The following is a 20,584-nucleotide window of genomic DNA, read 5'->3' as shown; positions in this document are numbered from 1 at the left end:
CGATCAATCGATCGTTGCCCGCACAAGTTTGTTGCACTTTTCGGTTGTTGTTGTATATTTTCGGGTTTTTGCTTTTGCTTGAATTTACTTTTTGCGTAACAAATTTGCACAGCGTTGGGCGAACTCGTCAGTGGCGTGACATTAAGCTTACCTTAAAGGAGGTCAAACCCCAATAAGGTCTTCCATTTTGCTCTCGACAAGACGTAACCGTACTAAAACGGCTAATAGAGTAATTATAGTATGGACTATATTTTATTTCTGTATATAACCAATATCCACCAAACGGGAGACCCCACCATCGCATATAAGGTTCTATCGAGCGTGTAGTGTGAAAGATTAAAGCCCACCGTCAACAAACGGATTGGACCTTATCAGTGTGGCTTTTGACCTGGAAAAACATCAACAACTGAGCAAATGTTCAGCACACATCAAATCTTGGAAAAGATCAGTAAAAAGAGAATCGACACACACCACCTCTTCGTCGATTCGTCCCCGCAAAACTAATACGGCTGTGTAAACTGACGTTGAGCAATACCAAAAGCTCCGTCAGACTCCGAGCCGTTCGATGCAAAACGAGGTTTCAGACAAGGCCCCTTCGTATTTAATATACTGCTAGAGAAAATAGTGTTAGCTGCAGAACTGAATCGAGAAAGTACAATATTTTATAAGAGTGTCCAGCTTCTGGCGTGAGATCATTGGCCTCAACAAGCGCGCCGTTAGTTATGCTTTTTCCAAACTCAATAAGGAAGCGAAGCAAATAGGTCTTGTAGTGAACGAGGACAAGACGAAATAGCTTCTGGCATCAAACAAACAGTCGTCGTACTCGCCACTTTGCCCCCACGTCACTATTTGTAGTCATAACTTCGAAGTCGTAAATAATTTCGTCTATCTTGGAACCAGTATTAAAACAACAACAATATACTGTTCTCAGAATAACTCTTGCCAACAGGTGCTACTTCGGACTGAGTAGAGCATTGAAAACTAAAGTCCTCTCCAGCGACGAACAAAGACCAAACTCTATAAGTTACTCATTATTTCCGTCCTGCTGGGTGGTGCAGAGCCATGGAGGATGACAACATCTGATGAGTCGACGTTACGAGTTTTGGATATAGTCCTTTGCGCATTCTGTACGAAATATACTACGACATTGACATAGTTCAGCGAATTAAGCTTCAGCGGTTACGACATGATCGTCCAAATGAATGAAGACACTCCAGCTGTGAGAGTATTCGGCGCAGTACCCGCCGGGGAAAGCAGAGGAAGAGAAACCCCTCCACCCCGTTGGAAAGACCAAGTGGAGAAAGACCTGGCTACACTTGGAATCTCAAAACAGCAAAAAGGAAGGACGACTGGAGCGCTGTGTTAATTAAAGTTGTTTGGGCAGGCAATGAGTTTGCAAGAAAGGGCAACCTTACTCAAATTTAATCAGGATGGGAACTACTATTAGCTCTTAGCAAGGTTCACGTCACAGTAATGATAGGTATTCTTCAATTGAAATTCGCGCGATGAGACTAAATAATTTGGGGGACGAAAATTCTCAAAATTTCAGGAAGGAAGTTAGGTGGCAACATTATGACACTTTCTCTTCCCCTGTTCGGCTTTTGTCCCAGACTAAGGCTGAAGCATCACTGTTTGCCATACTTTTCTTTTTGTCTCGGAAATTTTAATTTTCAGATGAAGATTAAGAATCATGCATTAGCAAAAATGTTATTATTTTAAAAACTGTTAAAAAATATTTTGCAACTTTTCGAATATTTTTGTACAAACTATCTTTACCTGATAATCAAGAAAGACCGCCTTAACAGTGATATGATTTAAAATTGAGTCTTTTTCTGTATCTATATATTTTATAAAACAAAATATCCCAAACTTCTGTAAAATGTTATTTTACTTTGAAATCGCTGCCACAACACACCCTCCTCGTGTTGCACCTTTGCCTCTATTAATTTGTAGTTGCGGCGATAAGTTTTGGCTTTATCTTTTCTTTTTCAATTCCACGCTTGTTTTTGCGACGTTTCGTTTCGTATTTCCTTCTTACGTTTTGAATTATGAGCACTTAAAATTAATTTTCACATTGAGGCATATTTGGATATTTCTTACACAGCTTCTTTTTGCGCTCGTATTGCAATGGATGCTTGCGTTTGCTGCTACCTTTAAAAATAAGAAGTTTTCATTGCCAATTTCTGCGTAAGTGGACTCTTCAGTAACCTTAGCTTTGATTTAAAAGCTTTTGCAATGTTATTAAGGGTGCCAGAAAAAATATTTCATACATATGAAATTGATGGTATTTTTAATAAGTATAATATTAGTAAATCATTGTTTAAATAGCAAAAAACCAAACTTTTTGTTTCCGCATCTGTTCTATCAAAAAACATTTATAGAATTATAACATATTATTGCAATATCTGCGTTTCTAGCCGACCTGTCACGAAGTAAAATTCTACAACAAATATTACGAAATAATTTCATTATTGAATCTTAAAACCAGCATTTCGTTTGCTTTATACATTCTTAATAAATTGATACCTTCTTAATTCATAAAAGAAAAAAATTTCATCTGGTCATCTTAACAGCAATATTTTTTCCATACCGCTGCCACGAACTTGAAAGTATTTCCGGCTGCTCTTTGATAGTCAAAAGAACTTGCTACCACTAAATTATATTTAATGAATGATTGGCAAACAGCAGTAAGTACTTGTGGGTTGATAAAAGTTGCAATGAGCACACAAAAGTGGAGACTTACAAATATACAATTCTAATGTATGTATGTATGTATCAGTTCAACTACAGCAACAAATTTTACTGAATTTTACATTGAATTTTATAAGAAATACTTATTTGCAGCACTTGATTTAAGTGTGTAATAAGAAAAATTAGTTATTTGCTAGTAGTTAGTATTCATAATATGATGTTTCAAATAAGTAGACCTCGCACTAAGTCTAGAAATTTTTCTCTTATACTCTGACACTAACATTTTACATAATGTGGGCAAAAAAAGTCAAACTGTTTAATTTAAATTTCGCGCAAAAACTCACCTCCAAGACGGCCATCAACATCAACTGATGATCAACACTTCAACAAAATAAAGGAATTGGTGCTTGAGAATCCACGTTGAACAATCAAAGATCTTACTGGCATCGTTGGAATATTTTGGAAGGATCAGTGAAAACCATTTTGAAAGATCATTTGGGCCTGAGAAAAGTGAAAGCACGATTAGTTCCAAAATCAGTCTTTTTTTCGAAAAACAGCGTCGCTTTAACGTCTCTTAAACAATGCTTTTCGACTTCCAGAATATCATGAAACGTTTTTTACTGGCGATGAGTTTTAGATTTATGCTTACGACCCGGAAACAGAGAATCAATCGGCCGAATATAGTGGCAAAGGTAAACCGAAGCCGTTTCCAGATTTGTAAAAAACATTAGCACAAGTGTAATGGTGCGAAAAAGGACTTCTTTGAGCGAAACGACTTAGATTTTGAAGAATAGATTAAAAATTTTATAATTATGAACAAAGTCTTATTATTTTTTTTTGCCCATAATGGTAATAAAACAATATTTCATTTTACTTATTTTGATTATCACTTCCTCGATCTTGCAAATAGTGCTCGCAGTTTTTACTATTTCAAATGCCTATATATAAATGTTAAAATCAAAATTTTGGATGTAATCCATTTTTGCATTCACTTGTTATAGGTCTGGACGGAACTAACCTTCAGTGTCTTCAGCGAATGGATTTTAATGGTTTCAATGGAGTCACAGGAAGCCCAATGTTGCAAATACAGTGGCTGAACAACAACTATCCCTTTGTTTTTTGCCAAAAAGTCAGTCACAATCACGTTAGAATGCGTCGGCGAAATATCGAAATACAAAGTTCATAAATATTCGGCAACAAATTCAGTCATTACGACGAACTGCTTCATATAAACACTTCAAACCGGCCAAGTATTAACCCTTGCTGACCTTTTGACCCAATGTAACGAATCCATTGTGAATCACACCACGGTAATCAAAAAAGGCTATTGGCATCACATTGTTTTTTGATGGACTTTGACGTGGTTTTTTCGGTTTCGGCTTATTTTGGTGTGGCATTCGCTAGATTAGTGGTTAACTACGACCTTATATTCATAAACTCTTTCTTGCCAATAGTAACGATGCGTTTGATGAATGTGGAGCCCTCAGCTACATTGTCAAGCACCTCTTTGGTGACCGCTTCTCGTTTTTGTAAAAGATTCAGGCTTGTGGGTATGAACCTAGCTTGGTACGCTTCATACCCAAAACATTAGCCAAACTGCGTTGAGTCGATCCATAAAAGAAGTTGGGATCTTCTGCTATCTCTCTGATGACAGCATGACGATTTTTAAGGATTGTTTCTTAAAATTGATCATTTAAAGAGTTGGATGAACGATTCACATGAGCCGAGTAAAAAATTTTCATTAATAATGATTTATGATCCTACGATACCTAATTTCACTCCACATTGACTTATATCAGTGAGACTTGTGCTAAAACTTAGTATTAACAAGTAAGGAAGGGCTAAGTTCGGGTGTCACCGAACATTTTATACTCACGCATGATAAAGTGATAATCGAGATTTCATTATACGTCATTTACATATTTTTCAAATACCGTATTTTTGTAAAGTTTTATTACGCTATCATCATTGGTTCCTAATGTTTATACTCGTATTATACAGAGAAGGCATCAGATGGAATTCAAAATAGCTTTATATTGGAAGAAGGCGTGGTTGTGAACCGATTTCACCCATATTTCGTACATGTCATCAGGGTGTTAAGAAAATATTATATACCGAATTTCATTGAAATCGGTTGAGTAGTTCCTGAGATATGGTTTTTGGTCCATAAGTGGGCGGCGCCACGCCCATTTTCAATTTTTAAAAAAAAGCCTGGATGCAGCTTCCTTCTGCCACTTCTTCCGTAAAATTTAGTGTTTCTGACGTTTTTTATTAGTCGGTTAACGCACTTTTAGTGATTTTGAACATAACCTTTGTATGGGAGGTGGGCGTGGTTATTATCCGATTTCTTCCATTTTTGAACTGTGTATGGAAATGTCTGAAGAAAATGAATCTGTAGACTTTGGTTGACATAGCTAGAGTAGTTTCCGAGATATGTACAAAAAACTTAGTAGGGGGCGGGGCCATGCCCACTTTTCCACAAAAATTACGTCCAAATATGCCCCAGCCTAATGCGATCCTTTGTGCCAAATTTCACTTTAATATCTTTATTTATGGCTTAGTTATGACACTTTATAGGTTTTCGGTTTCCGCCATTTTGTGGGCGTGGCAGTGAGCCGATTTTGCCCATCTTCGAACTTAACCTTCTTATGGAGCCAAGGAATACGTGTACCAAGTTTCATCATGATATCTCAATTTTTACTCAAGTTACAGCTTGCACGGACGGACAGACAGACATCCGAATTTCGACTCTACTCGTCGCCCTGATCACTTTGGTATACATAACCCTATATCTGACTCTTTTAGTTTTAGGACTTACAAACAACCGTTATGTGAACAAAACTATAATACTCTCGTTAGCAACATTGTTGCGAGAGTATAAAAACTATAAGCCGTAAAAATATACTTGATGTTAATGTGAGACAATCATTATCAGTACTTAGAGCATTATGTACAAGTATATTCTAAATCTTCGAAAGATAGATTTAGTAAAAGAGCACGGTTGAATTAATATTTTTTTATTAAAACACTGAAGGTCTGAGTTAAATATTTACCTTAATAATATAAACTAAACCAGGCAGTTTTGATCCCATACTACTCGTGTGAGAAGAGTATATTTCTGATGGATCAATTGAATTCTCATAAGCCATAAAGGCATCAGTTGCTCGAATGAAACAATAAGGTCAGCAAACTAGTTTGACTTGAGTTTCATACCAATTCGATTGAGGTAATTGTTATTGAACAAAGAGTTGTCATTGTTGTAGTGGTAGAAAATGGAAAGAGATATAAAAATTTGGGTCCGCTCTCAACTGTCGAGAGAATGAAAAAAGTTACCGTTGTTACTAGGACAGGAGATGCCAAAATTCTTAATTTCTTCAGTTGCTCGATGTGCTAGGAAGACTTTTCAATAGTGATACTACACTGCGAATTACCATTGACTAGTCGCTTTGTAATCTCTGCCTTTTTCTGTTTAGAAATCTATTTTTATTTAACCGTATAAATTTTGTGAATATTATACGCTGAGTGTCTAGAAATATTTATTTGTTGGTAAATTCTTATACTACTTCTGCTCTTTTTAAAAATTTATGACCGAAAAGCCTAATGAAAGCATAAACAGTAAAGAAAAATAATAGAACTAGTAAGAAGTTCATCATGACTACCAAAATAACTAAGCTATTCAAATTCGGGCCGGACTACATACACATCACACCTAGACAATTTTACGAGCACAATATAACAGGCCATTCATAAATAATACTTACAATAATTATGTGCATGTTAGAGGCATTATCATATTAAATGAGTTGGAAAAGTACGCGTAAAAATAATAGACGAATTTAATGCAACTCTGCTGGAAAATTATGGCGCGTTCAAGTAGCAGTCAGCTTCAACGCCCTCGCACATCCTTCAACTAAGCCTATCTAAGTTTTACGACTTTAATAGTTGGCCCACTGTGTGCTGTCCGCCTGACTAGTCTATGAGTATATGGAATAGTAGTATTTCCGTTGCCGGCGTTGAGCTGCAGCTTCTTTTCCTCCGGCACTTTTGTCTGTGGCGTATTGTTTATGTGTTGAGGTGCTTGTGTGTTTGTGTTTAAATATTACATTATTCTAACAAAATATTTTGTTTTCTGCATGCAACAACAGTCCATGCAAGCAACGTCGTACAACTCATAAATGCAAAAATCGCTGGGTGAGGAATTGTGTTTCGCAAACCAACGTAAGTAATACAGAAAGTATATAAAGCTGTTGTCTCATGGTTATACCCTGGATGTTAAAGAAATTTGAGTATACTTAAAACTTTTGTAATCATACCCAGCATTACACTTTCTTTCAAATAGAAAGGCAAAGGAAATAGCTGTGTAACTAACCAGCAGCAGATTGAAAAAGTCGCACGAAAGGGAGGCGCCTTGTCTGAAGCCTCGTTTGGTATCGAACAGCTCGGAGTGGTCTTTCCCGATCCTGACGGAGCTTTTGCTATTACTCAATGTCAGTTAACCAGCCGTATTAGTTTTGCGGGGATACCAAATTCAGACATTGTGGCATAAAGACAGCTCTTTTTCGTGCTGTCAAAGGCAGCTTTGAAATCGACGAAAAGGTGGTGTGTGTCGATTCTCTTTCACGGGTCTTTTCCAATATTTGGCGCATGGTGAATATCTGGGCGGTTGTTGATTTTCCAGGTCTAAAGCCACACTGATAAGGTCCAATCAGTTTGTTTTTTCGGTGCGCTCTAATCTTTCACACAATACGCTCGATAGAAACTATTATGCGATGTTGAGGAGGCTTATCCCACGGTAGTTGGCGCAGGTTGTGGGGTCTCCCTTTTTGTGGATTGGACAGAGCACACTTAAATGCCAATCGGTGAGCATGCTTTCGTCCGACCATATTTTACAAAGAAATTCTTGAAATCCACATGCCCAAAAAAACCAACTTTCATTAAAATTACGTTTTTATAAAGGGTATTACAGTTTCGCTTAACACTTTCGTACAAGACAAAAAGACCTCCAACGCAACTAACATTTCGCCACCTCATTTGGTCTCGGTCTCTAGCTGAAATAGCGAATAATTTAACAACCCGTTGAGTGAGTGCTAAAATTAAATTCATAAATCATTTCAATGCTTCACGGGCCGACATGTAGCACCCAGAATTTTAGATGCTGCAGACCAAGAGCTGGGCAGCATGCTAGCAGTCATAAATATGCGCTTACCAACAACTACATACTAACACGCCATTAGAAATCCAACTGCCCCCTGGAAGGTCCTACTCGACTTCTACCACAAATATCATTGTGTTGTTGCTGTCATCGGCACTAGCACGGGCTTTCAAGTCGGCGTTTACGCTTATTTTCATTTCATTGTGTGTACAAGTAATTTGTAGTCAAACGTAAGAAAAACATTTAGAAGACAGTTTGCGTATTGCGAAAAGACACAGACGATTTTGCATGCGCACAGACAAAGCGCAAACAATGCATATCCGAAAATTCCTATTATCGTGGCAAGAAATTGGTACCAAATGGCTCGACGTAAGCGCGCTTGTTGCACTAGGAGATGGCGCAAGTTTACAGCGCCTCCGACCCTGGGTCTTTCTCGAGGCTACACAAACAACACATACACTGCAAGTGATAACTATTAAATACGCAAAATTCGCTGCTGACTCGGCGAGTTATTTTCGAGGCACAGCACCCACAACGCCAGCCAAACAAATAATCACTCGACGGAAGCGTAGCCACTCAGACGTAGTCACAGTCGCAGTGGCAGTGGCAGTCTTTGGTCGCAAGTAATTTATAATTGAATAATTTATATTTTTATTGTGTGCTCTATAAAGTGAAAGAAGTACCCTGCCCAGCACCAACAACTACAATGGCTGTCTGAATAATTGTCTCCTTTGCAGATTTACCAAACACGACGCTCTCCGCTCAACAACCGAAACGGCTGAAGCTACAACAAAACTCCCGTGTATCAACGACAAGGATGAAATTTAGCCTTCCTCCACTGCAATATTATTTTTGAGCGCCGACATCAATGCCAATGTCATATTGACAGAACTTCTTATGCGAATACTATACATACATACTAATGAAACGCAGTTTCTTATGGCTTACATCCCCCAGGCATGAAGTTGTGCCTTAAAACCGTCTGTTGAGTTATTCATTTATTTTCATATTTGAGCAGCTGAAACTTTATTGTCGAATGTGCATTCATCAAATTCATCATTACTTTGTTATTACAATTATCTGTGCATTTTTGGACAACGGCAGTAAGGAATATCCATATTGTCGGCATAATAAACGTAGAAATAGCCATAGCGTAGGTGGCGCCCGGTAGTCATCAAAAGTTCGGCGGTTAGCTCAGCTTCAGAACTTGCGTGAGGGGGCGAAGCTTTCTGGGTATTTTGTTTGTATAGCAATTGTTTGGCTTAATGAGCGACGGACTGCAGCAGAGTGGTTAGTGGATTAAAGTCGCGTAAGCAGCTTTAGTTGACTATATTCGTAAGTTGGTGTGCACGAACGGCCAAACTACCTTAATATCTTTTTTGAAAATATTTTGGCGAAATATACAAGTAGTACTCAGTCTATAACTATCTCTATCCAAAGTCTAAATGTGAGACACAGAAAGCGCTAGGCTCATAGCCTTTAGTGGACTTTGAACTGTTTCTACTTTAAATGAATATACAAATTGAGCTTTCGAGTTGGAAAGAAATGAGATCTTTGAGAGAATACACTATGTAGCTCTGTGGTTTCGTTCCGACTAAAGGTCTTTAGTAAACAAAAGGCATAAAGAAACTACCATAGATAGTTAAAACTTCGGTATTGACGTGATTTCGTAGTTGTTCCGTTCTCTGCTACCAAAAAAATATTGCTCAATGCCAATTGTCGAAGCTGTTGAGAATAAGTCGAAGTAAAATATTGATCATTGTTGGATTTAGACTCAATTTGGTCTGCCATTTCATAATGAACATACTTACTTCGGGACAACGTTTGCAAGCCGTGTAAATTTTTTATCAAAAAATGGTTCGGGTCGCGCGCTGAATCCACCATTCGAACAAGATAATCTTCTAGCAGAGTTGGTAATTTAAGCAACCATCGGTCGGTTTGGCACTACCTTTACTCCGGTGAATAATGCGTATCCTAAGTGACGCCGTACAGTGCGCACTGAACTCGTTATTGTTGCTATGGAACAGAAAATCTAAGAAGACCTGAATGAGTCCATCCACCATATTGTGCAACAATTGGGGCCGTGCCCACTCCAGCATCTGTAGGGATGATAATTCACAAGCCATTGTTGAGGAAACGTCACATCCTCAAAAAGCCACTGTCTGGCTTGCTCTTTGTGTTGAGGGAATACAGTCAGCGATACAAACATTTAATTTAACTTTTGGCGAGTGAATTATCTCGTTTCATTATTCTTGGCGGAGTTACTTAAAGTCTACGCATGTAAGCTCGAAGGATTGACTCCTCGGCAGAAAATATTTGGCGCATTATTTCTGGCATATAGCCTCAATTGCTGGACAAAGTGGTCGAAAAGTTTCGATAACATCAACAGTTCTTAAGAATGGCATCGTTTAACTAGCTGGTTATTTAGTAATAGTCGTGAAAAAAGGAACCCAATATTATCCAACAGTTATATTGGAATCAATTATCTAAATAAAATTAAACGCAGTCTGTCACCAACTTTAAAGGGCCGTAAAAATATATTATCAAAGTGCTTTAAGCTCATTTCTGAATGTCAAATTGTCTACACTTCCGCCTTCCGGTACAAGTTCATGACATTTTCAGCGGCGTTGAGTTCATTGCACAAATTGATTGTACACAAACATGCATGCATACCAACGTCTGTTCGTCTATATATTTATGTGCGTGTGTTTGTATGTGGGTAAGTATGTTTAAGCCAGCAAACGAACAGGAATACTTTTCCGCCATTCATCTACTTTATTGTGTCAATAGGAAAAATTACGCACAAACAAATTGTAAATGAATGAGCGAACAGCATTGCCATTCATTCAAAAACCCGTGCATATTTGCCACTCACATACTTACTTTTGGCTCACAGCGTACAGTGGAGCAATTCATAACATTTTGTGATCTTATTAAAAATGTTTATTATACAGAATTTTTTGGCGTAAATTATAACAAAAATTAATTTTCTAATGATTACAAAAATATCTGATATTATAGTCAGTATTAGCCTGTTCCGTCAGTTCGGTGAGATGTCTGAAGGTATGCGCTCCCAAGTGTTTAAGTCTTAACCTTACAAACGCGGAACGTTCAAGAAGGAAGTGTTGAGTTGTTTCCACCTCATCTTCTTCCATATGGCTTCTGGTTGGATATCTTACCTTGCAGCGTGAACGCCTATGGGGCAATGGTCTTTTGAAAGCCCCACAACTAGGGAGAGGCTAGCTTTACTGAAGGCAAAGAGATTACTAGAAGGCTTTTGCGATAACGCATGTACCGATGGTGGCTCAGTGCTGGCCAAACTTCCGCTCCCATTCTACAATAGCGGTTTTAGGATGTCTTTCCTTGCTAGTTCATCAGCTTTACAATTTACTGCGATTCCGTTGTGGCCTGGCACCCATACCAGTCTTACCACAAAGACACTCGATACTATTGACAGCGAGGTTAGGCACTCCTTCGCTGCTCTGCTATCTGAGTGGATGGTCACTTCTCTGAAGGAGACTGTATTCAGGAGCAGTAAATAAGTGCTACCTTAATGACAGCAACCTTGGCTTGGAAAACACTAAAGTAGTCAGGAAGTCTGAAGCTGGAATTGATAGAGAGCTCCTGACAGTAAGCCCCTCCACCAACCTTCCCCATTCGCAAAGAAGATCATTGCCCATGTCCTCTAAAGGCTTCTTCCCACCCACAACTCCCTCGCCGGGATATGTGAAGATAAAGGGCCGCCATTTAAGATTATTGCAAGGTCTAAATGTTTCTACCTCACCTTCTTCCTTCCAGCTTTGACGATTCTTTAGTCTTACCGCGTGAATACCAAAAGGACAGTGTCCAGTTAGAACACTTGGCATTGCGGTGAGATGAATCTTGCTATAAACAAGTCTCATGAGTGCCTAACCATTATGATAACGTAGTAACTTGATGCAATTGCTTGTAGGTTAGACCTTGACTAACCTTGAGCGCACTATCAGCGAATTCCAACCAGTATTGCTGCTCTGCTGTCGGATTGAATGCACACTACACAATTATTCAGTCCGATTTAGAGCAACTATATGTCAAAGAACTACCTCAAATAGAAAAAACGCAATTACTAATCTCTATATTTTCTATTCAAACAATTTCAGTCATTACTGCACCACTGTGCCGAGCAACAAACACACTAGCGAACGGCGCACCAGCCTTCCAGCAAACAGTGGTCGGTTCGATGCTCAACAGAAGCTGCAGAAGTCATCGTATCTTGGCTTTGCATCTTTGATTGCTTTTCATTATGTGCTGCAAAAATATGTGTAAACAGAAAAAATGCAATTCGCAGTGGCGCATTCTGTAACCAAACAGCCGGCAGACGCGACAGACAAATGAAAACATAACATAACGCTCACATACACTTACACTGGTAAGTCGGAGGGCACAAAAGACAAATCGAAAGAGTTGAATGAAGCGTAAAAATAATGAAACAAAAACAACAAGTGGCGACATCAGTATTCTGGCATAAGTTTGTATGATTTTTATTCCAAAAAAAAAAAAATATTGTAAAAAGATTTGACACACAGCCTTACAAATTGGCGGTAGCAATACAAGAGAAGCTGAGGAGGACGTTGGCACTGGTGAAGGGGATATTGACATTGATCTTAGTCGTGGTGGGTTGGCGGTGAATATCAAGGATACAGACACTTCCGTTGATTGCGTTGGCAAGTGAATGAAGGTGCATGGTAACGAAGAAGAGTGTAAATTTTCAGGTTATTTCGATTGGGAGCACGTTTTCAATGGTTTCTTCTCAAAGGCTTTGAAATTATTTATATGAAAAAATATAATTCTTTTATAGAATTTTGGTTAACAATAACAAGCTTTTAGCACATTAGTAATTCTAAAAAATTTGATTGGGAATATAAATATCAAACAACAAATTTAGTGCGTGTGAGACAATTACGTATATGCAGTAGTAACAGTGGTTGTATTCCTCCCATGCCGAAAGCTACTACTCAAAATACCACGATATGTATAGTATATGGAAAGTCTTTAGTTCAGGAGCATTCTGTCTTCATCATGTGATGTAGTCACTGTCACTGAAACTTATTTCAACACAATAAATGTAAAAGTTGATATTGCTCCGACCAGAATGGCCAAAAATTACATATAAAAACGGCCTACTGGTCGAGTAGTACGACACTTACCCATCTTGAGACCCAGCGTTCATTATTGGTCCATATTTTTTCAAAAAGAATGAGAATGTATGCGGATAAGAACCGCCAATGGCGACCGTTATCGAGCCATGATAAACGACTATTTGATGCCTGACAATGAAGCTCCTGATCTCCGCGTTCCTTGGTTTCAACAAGACGGCGAAACTTCCCAGACATCACATCAATCAATGGATTTATTGAGAGAACACTTCGGTGAACAAATAAGTTCGCATTTAAATTCTTGCTCGGCGCATTTGAACTAGTGATGCTCCAACAGAAAAATACGTTTTCCAAGAACTGTGACAATAAGCTTCAAATCGATTAAGCTTTTGGCGCGGTGAGTGACTTTTTAAAATTTGAAAAGCAAATTAAGTAACATATGTTCAAATCTGGAGAATGAGGAAGTCGGGACTAGAATTCATTTTATATCGGACTGTGACTGATGATGAAAAATTTATCCATTACGACAACTCAAGCAATCACCCCCAATCATATGTATTACATAGGTATGGTTAACCAGCCAAATCTCCGGTAAAGCCGAATATCCATAACATCACGATAATGCTTTGTACGGTATTTGGTGGGATCAGAAGAATGTGCAGTATTAAGAGAGTCCAAAACCGGGTGAAACACTTAATGGGGAACGCAGCGGCAACAACTCATCAAATTGAAGCGAGCGATTACCGAAAAAGCCAGAAATTAGTGAATAGACACGAAGCAATAATTTTCCAACACACCAACGGGTTAAAATTTTTGGAAACCAGCGACTGGGGAGTTATACTTCACCCACAACTTGGCATTTCTTACAAACATTTCTTCCAGTCTAAACAGAACGCCCTCACTGGAACACAGTTCACATAACCATTCTGGCAATTTGTGGATTCCATCCCAAGAGAACATTGTCGGATCGGTAGACTGTACTGATGTGAACTGTATTCCAGTGAGGTCGTTCAAATTCATCGGTAGAAAGTCGGAGGATCTAGACAAAAGTCCATGTTAGATTATTTCACAGAATATAAATTGGCTTGTATAGAAAAAACTGTTGAGGTGACTAGTCGACTTCGGAACTCATACTAGTTGTAAAGTACTTTATAACTAGTTGGTTTCACTCCGAGGTATATATGTTCGTATGTATGTAGCACAAGCATATGTACTCACGTTCGCTAATAAGTAGCAATTACACTTCGAGCCGCATCGTTAGCGCCAAAACGCAGGCAAAGTTTGTTTAAATAATCTCAAGTGAAAAGTATTTGCACAACTAACTTTAACATAAACTTTCAACGATCTGCATATTATCATGAGCTCAGCAGTTATTTCAGCACATCACCATAAACACAAACAAATAACCATAAGAGGACGCACATGCACATACCACATAATAAATGGGTGCAACCCAGGCAGCTTGGCGAAGCGCGCCGCAAGCGACGTGCCACCCACCAACCGCCTCGAGGCAACGTAACATGTACAGTTCACACAACTTTCGTGGCAATTTGTTAATAAATACCCAGCAAACAAACACACACCACATAATGATTGTTGTTGTTGCTAGCGATTTTTGCAATGCTACTTGGCTATTACTGCTATGAGGGTAATGCTGCAGATGAATCTCAGATACGAACAAATGAGCTGTTTGCCACAATGCCTCTGCATGTATTTGTTGCTTAAGTACGACTATTGCTACTGCAAATTTAATAGCAGAATGCCGACGAGTTGCAACAATGCGCCGGCGCTGCGCTGCATAAGTAGCGCCGTAGTACATACAGACGTATACAACGTGCAACACGCCGCATATGTTGCCGCAAATAACTTCGGTGGCTGTTTCTTCACTAGCACCCCGTGCAACCATCGCCCGACGGAAATTTTAATGCCGCTGCATTCATTTAAATTCAGTAGCTTCATTTGTTGCAGCCAACAGCAACAGTAGCATTTGCAACAATGAGCGTCAAGACACAAACAACAAATGTGCGCGTTGCCACCTTGTTGGCGGCAATAGCCACGCGGCGGTGGCAGCGAAAATTTGCGCACATTTTCAGTTAACAAATTGAATTCATTATTCCAAGCTGGCCCGCGGCCAAAAGCTGCTTAGGCATCAACAGCGCACGAGTCTTACTTAGCAGGTACTGCTTAGTCCAACCTGCAGGCGTTGCACGGACATGCTTTCTAACTCTGTCAGCTTCCTACCTATGTGTGGTTAGCTCTTGCACCTAAGCTGCACTTACCCACACACATACATACTTACGTATATAAATGCATACCTGCGCGTATAAAATTATGTTAATTGAATTAATTATTAATGAGCGCGCATCTTTGGTCTTGGTCGCGGTTTCAGTTACTAAATCTGATTTCGTAATATTATTGCGGCTGTGCGGACTACAAAAACCGGAAAGCTTTCTAAATTACTTTGTATACCCGCTGCGTTTGTGTGGAGTCACTGAGTATCTCTAGGTACTGCTTAGTTAAGGAGGGAACTGTTAAATTTTTATGAACTGAAAAGTACTTGTCAAAAAAAAAACCAAGTAAAACCACAGAGATGAATATAATAAAAGAAGAATTATTTTAAAGAAATATTTTATTTACTTATTAAAACTCGAGGTGAGTATTCATTTAGGTTACGATCGAAGTTAAAATATCGATTATAACGTCTTCCAACATTTGAATATATGCCTTAAACTGGGGATTCATTGGTTTGAGAGGCGTTTTTTTTGCCACTTTATGATCGTAATAATGGTCCAGCTGTGCTCACATTCGTCGAATTGTTGAAATTTTACATATTTTTTACATAATATTCAAGTGCCAATAAGACAAAGAACCGCTCGAAGTAACGAAAATATCGCTGCTGAAGACCACAATTTCTCGATTCCAAGACGTTCTCAAGAAATGGGACTGTCTCAAACCAAAGCCTGGCGGATTTTGAGAAAGGATTTGGGTTTGAATCCGTATAAAATTGTTCTCGCTCAAGTACTGCATCCATTGGACCACCGTAAATATCGTGAATTTGTGGATTTTGCTCTGGAACAACTTGAAAACGATAACGAATTTTTTAAGAAATTCTTCTCCTCCGAAGAGGCTCACTTTTATCTGATTGATGCGGTAAATAAACAAAACTCTCGAATCTAGTGTGAAGAAAGTCCGCAAATTATACAAGAACAACCATTACGTTCACCTAATTTAATAGTTTGGTGTGGTTTTTGGTCTGGGGGAATCATCGGTCCGTACTTCTTTCGAAATTAAGCTGGTGACACCGTTACTGGCTATGGAAAGCAGTATAGATAGATGATAATTAACTTTTTATGGCCGCAATCAGAAGAAGTTGTTCTTGACGTTATCTGGTTCCAGCAAGACGTGGTTCCGTGCCACATAGCACTTGCAACAACCGAATTATTGAGAAAGAGTTTGGAGACTTGGTTATTTCAAGAAATTATGACATCGAATGGCATCCAAGAAGTCGTCATTTAGCGCCATTAGACGAATTCTCGTGGGGTTATTTAAAGTCATTGGTCTTTAGCAATAAACTCTCTTCAAGCTTTACGAGTCAATATTGAACGTGCTGTTAATGACATACGACTTGATTCATTGAAAAAGCACTCGAAAATTGGCTTCATCGAATTCCTTGCTGCAAAAGAAGTCGTGAAGACCATTATATTCTGAACATAATTGTATCGATTGTTGCGTTGTGAATATAACATATCTACAGGTATTGGTCTGGATTCATTTATGAAGCAAACTTTTTCGAAACTTTTTTTAATAGTTCTGTAAGCTCTTTATTATTTTAATTTAAATTTTTATTTTATAATGGTAAAACAGACAAATATCATTTCTCACGGCAGAATAATTAAATCTGTTTTTGCTTTCTGCTTCTTACATTTGCGTTCAGATGCCATTTCACTTTTAAAAGCCAAAAACAATTGACGACAGATAAAGTATAGCACCTCACAAATACCGACCAATGAGAAGCCCGTTATAATGCTAACAATGTTACCAATAAAACCTGCAGGGAAGATTAGCACAAAAATTAATACAAATAGTTATAGGTTTTGAAAAAATACACAAGCTCACTCAGTACTTCAAACCAAGTGTCCTTGAGCACACGTCTAAAAATCTGAATATGCGAGACGCCGAAATAAATATGGGTTAACGCAAAGTTCGATAGATTTTCCGCGTCTATTTCTCTGCAATTGAACAAAATGTATGTCTTTAATTTATATATGTAATTATAATTTATTATAATATTTAATTTATGTATGTCTGCTTCAATATAGCTTTTTGCACTTAGTCGGGTCTTATGATGTACAACAATAGGTTAGAGATGTACGACAATATAGATGTTGAAATTCTGTTTCGACGGAAGAAAGATCGATACATTGTAGTATTTGGGACTATTTTTCTTAAATTGATTTTTGTTTCATTATACCCTGAACAGGGTATATTAAGTTTGTCACGAAGTTTGTAACACCCAGAAGGAATCGTCGGAGACCCTATAAAGTATATATATAAATGATCAGTATGTCGAGCTGAGTCGAATTAGCCATGTCCGTCTGTCTGTATATATACGAACTAGTCTCTCAGTTTTTAAGATATCGTTTTGAAATTTTGCAAACGTCATTTTCTCTTCAAGAAGCTGCTCATTTGTCGGAACGGCCGATATCGGGCCATTATAACATATAGCTGCCATACAAACTGAACGATCGGAATCAAGTTCTTGTAGGGAAAACTTTCACATTTGTCAAGATATATTCACGAAATCTGGTACAGATTATTTTCTAAGGCAACAATGTAATCTCCGAAGAAATTGATCAGATCGGTTAACTATAGCGTATAGCTACCATACAAACTGAACGATCGGAATCAAGTTCTTGTATGGACAACTTTCACATTTGACAAGATATATTCACGAAACTTGATATATGTTATTTTCTAAGGCAACAATGTAATCTCCGAGGAAATTGTTCAGATCGGTTAACTATAGCATATAGCTGCCATACAAACTGAACGATCGGAATCAAGTTCTTGTATGGACAACTTTCACATTTGACAAGATATATTCACGAAATTTGACATATGTTATTTTCTAAGGCAACAATGTAATCTCCGAAGAAATTGTTCAGATCGGTTAACTATAGCGTATAGCTACCATACAAACTGAACGATCGGAATCAAGTTCTTGTATGGACAACTTTCACATTTGACAAGATATATTCACGAAACTTGATATATGTTATTTTCTAAGGCAACAATGTAATCTCTAAAAAACTTGTTTAGAACGGATTACTATAGCATATAGCTTCCATACAAACTGAACACATAGTTACTAACAGAAATGCACCTGTGAAGGGTATTTAGCTTCGGTGCAACCGAAGTTAGCGTTTTTTCTTGTTTTTTCTTAATTTTGCTTAGGAACTTAGTTGAAAACCTTCATCAATTGGAAGCTTCTTTCTATGATGTCGCTAACGTGTCAAAATTATTGACACTTTCGGAAGCGTAAATTCCTTTATATTGAATAAGGTATAGATATACATAGATATAGATATAGATATAGATATAGATATAGATATAGATATAGATATAGATATAGATATAGATATAGATATAGATATAGATATAGATATAGATATAGATATAGATATAGATATAGATATAGATATAGATATAGATATAGATATAGATATAGATATAGATATAGATATAGATATAGATATAGATATATATAGATATAGATATAGATATAGATATAGATATAGATATAGATATAGATATAGATATAGATATAGATATAGATATAGATATAGATATAGATATAGATATAGATATAGATATAGATATAGATATAGATATAGATATAGATATAGATATAGATATAGATATAGATATAGATATAGATATAGATATAGATATAGATATATTACAACTTGCTAGGATCAAAGCCAAGGAAATTTACACACTAGTCACTGGGATTTCAACCGTTATGTGAATAAAACTATTATACTCTGTATCAACATGTTACAAGAGTAGTAAATATTAGTACAAGATTCTTTACTTACGGAAATGTATAAATATTATACGAATTCAAAGGCAGTGCGTTGGCATGAACAACGTAGCGCTCCGAAGAGCACGTCGGCAAGCATTGCGGGCAATAAAGAGAATCCTCCATTTCACGTTCGAGTCCAGGAATATTTTCGCGTTCAGTAATAACATTAGACCATTTGACTGTGAAAATATATTGGAACATATAAAGTTACGCCAAACACATGCTCTCTTTCTCTAACTCCCTCTTAAACTTACAATAATAACGTTCCAAGCAGGCTTTGTGCCGCAGCGTACAATAGACATAATCGGTAGACACATCTAACAACCCATTGGGATGCATGAAAAGCAAACAGTTGCATAACACCAGTATGCTATACATACGACAACGTGTTATACAGCTATTGTAGCTGTATAGTTTACCAAATATCCGAGCTTGCTCATCGGCAAAGTAGCATTGGCGCTTTGCAAAGTGAGCGAGGAAGAAGTTTAAAAACATTTTATATAAAGTTTTTCAGTATTTAGTAAATTTTTTTTTTATGTGCTGTGTCTATAGGATTAGATTGATCCTTTTAACTGTTTTAACTGCGGCACTTACCACTGATGGCGACAATATGCGAGCTTCGTTGACAGTGTCAATGATACCCGGTTTAATTGCCAAGTATGTATTCTTGCCACTTTCCACGTAGCGTTCCTTTACCGAACCGCTCGTGATGTCTGCGTAGTGCCCATGGGAATGTATATAAAACTGTATGAAAATAAAAACAAATAATTGTAATATCAGCAGTATATGTTATTACAAGCAGATATGTATATAGTTAGAGAGACGTCAGGAAATCATGGTCGATATTATTACTCAAAGTATCTCTTGCACGGATAGAGAGACTTCCAGAAATTAGTCCATCTCTATCTATTGTGCCCCTCATCCTGAAATATTATCCATAAAATTATATCCATCTCGATTAGTTTTGGATTGCGAGAGTTTACATGGTTTTATATTAACTGTCTTCTCACGAATTACAAATAATTCAGAAAGACAGACATTGACCACAAACTTTTGAAACCAATTTATTTTATTTATATCATTCCAACTTACTGCGAAGCTAGCTGATAGTGATGCTTTAAAATATTCATCATTATTTGAAGAGTTCAGTAATAAAACGAGACCATTTAACTCATCGTAAAAACTTAAACTTTGAGGTCGCGGCTTCGAATATCTGGAAAGAATAGAATAAATATATAACTGTATACAGCCAGCTTCTTTATTCATATTCAAATTTGTAAGTAAGTGTTTATAGGTATAGTTTTGAAAATTTACGCAAACTCAGAAGTAAAAATATGAGCGCCAAAGCTTATCGGCTAGTACACTTTTTTTTAAAAAGGGTGAACCATTTGAAGAAGCCCTACTTTTTCAAAGAAAATATACCGAAACTTCAAATTTAATAAGGAATGATTATTATCTTTTGGAAAAACATTTTTTGGCATTTATTTTTTGAAGATTATTTCTTTGAATGATTGAGTCCAA

General features: G+C 37.5%; 1 protein-coding gene across 1 annotated transcript in view; it reads right to left on the bottom strand.

Annotated features, from left to right (window-relative positions):
- LOC126762535 (sodium channel protein Nach) overlaps positions 1 to 20,584 on the bottom strand; it is a 63,658-nt gene that overhangs the window by 41,685 nt on the left and 1,389 nt on the right. The window contains exons 5-10 of the mRNA XM_050479395.1: positions 20,156 to 20,276; positions 19,658 to 19,807; positions 19,318 to 19,522; positions 19,077 to 19,242; positions 17,095 to 17,207; positions 16,901 to 17,026 (exon numbers count right to left, since the gene is read on the bottom strand). Of these exons, the coding sequence (XP_050335352.1) occupies positions 16,901 to 17,026; positions 17,095 to 17,207; positions 19,077 to 19,242; positions 19,318 to 19,522; positions 19,658 to 19,807; positions 20,156 to 20,276 (881 nt within the window). The remainder of the gene's footprint in view (positions 1 to 16,900; positions 17,027 to 17,094; positions 17,208 to 19,076; positions 19,243 to 19,317; positions 19,523 to 19,657; positions 19,808 to 20,155; positions 20,277 to 20,584) is intronic.

This window comes from Bactrocera neohumeralis, chromosome 2, assembly GCF_024586455.1.
Source record: "Bactrocera neohumeralis isolate Rockhampton chromosome 2, APGP_CSIRO_Bneo_wtdbg2-racon-allhic-juicebox.fasta_v2, whole genome shotgun sequence".
NCBI classification, from domain to species: Eukaryota; Metazoa; Arthropoda; class Insecta; order Diptera; family Tephritidae; genus Bactrocera; species Bactrocera neohumeralis.
This window is presented reverse-complemented; position numbering and strand designations above follow the sequence as displayed.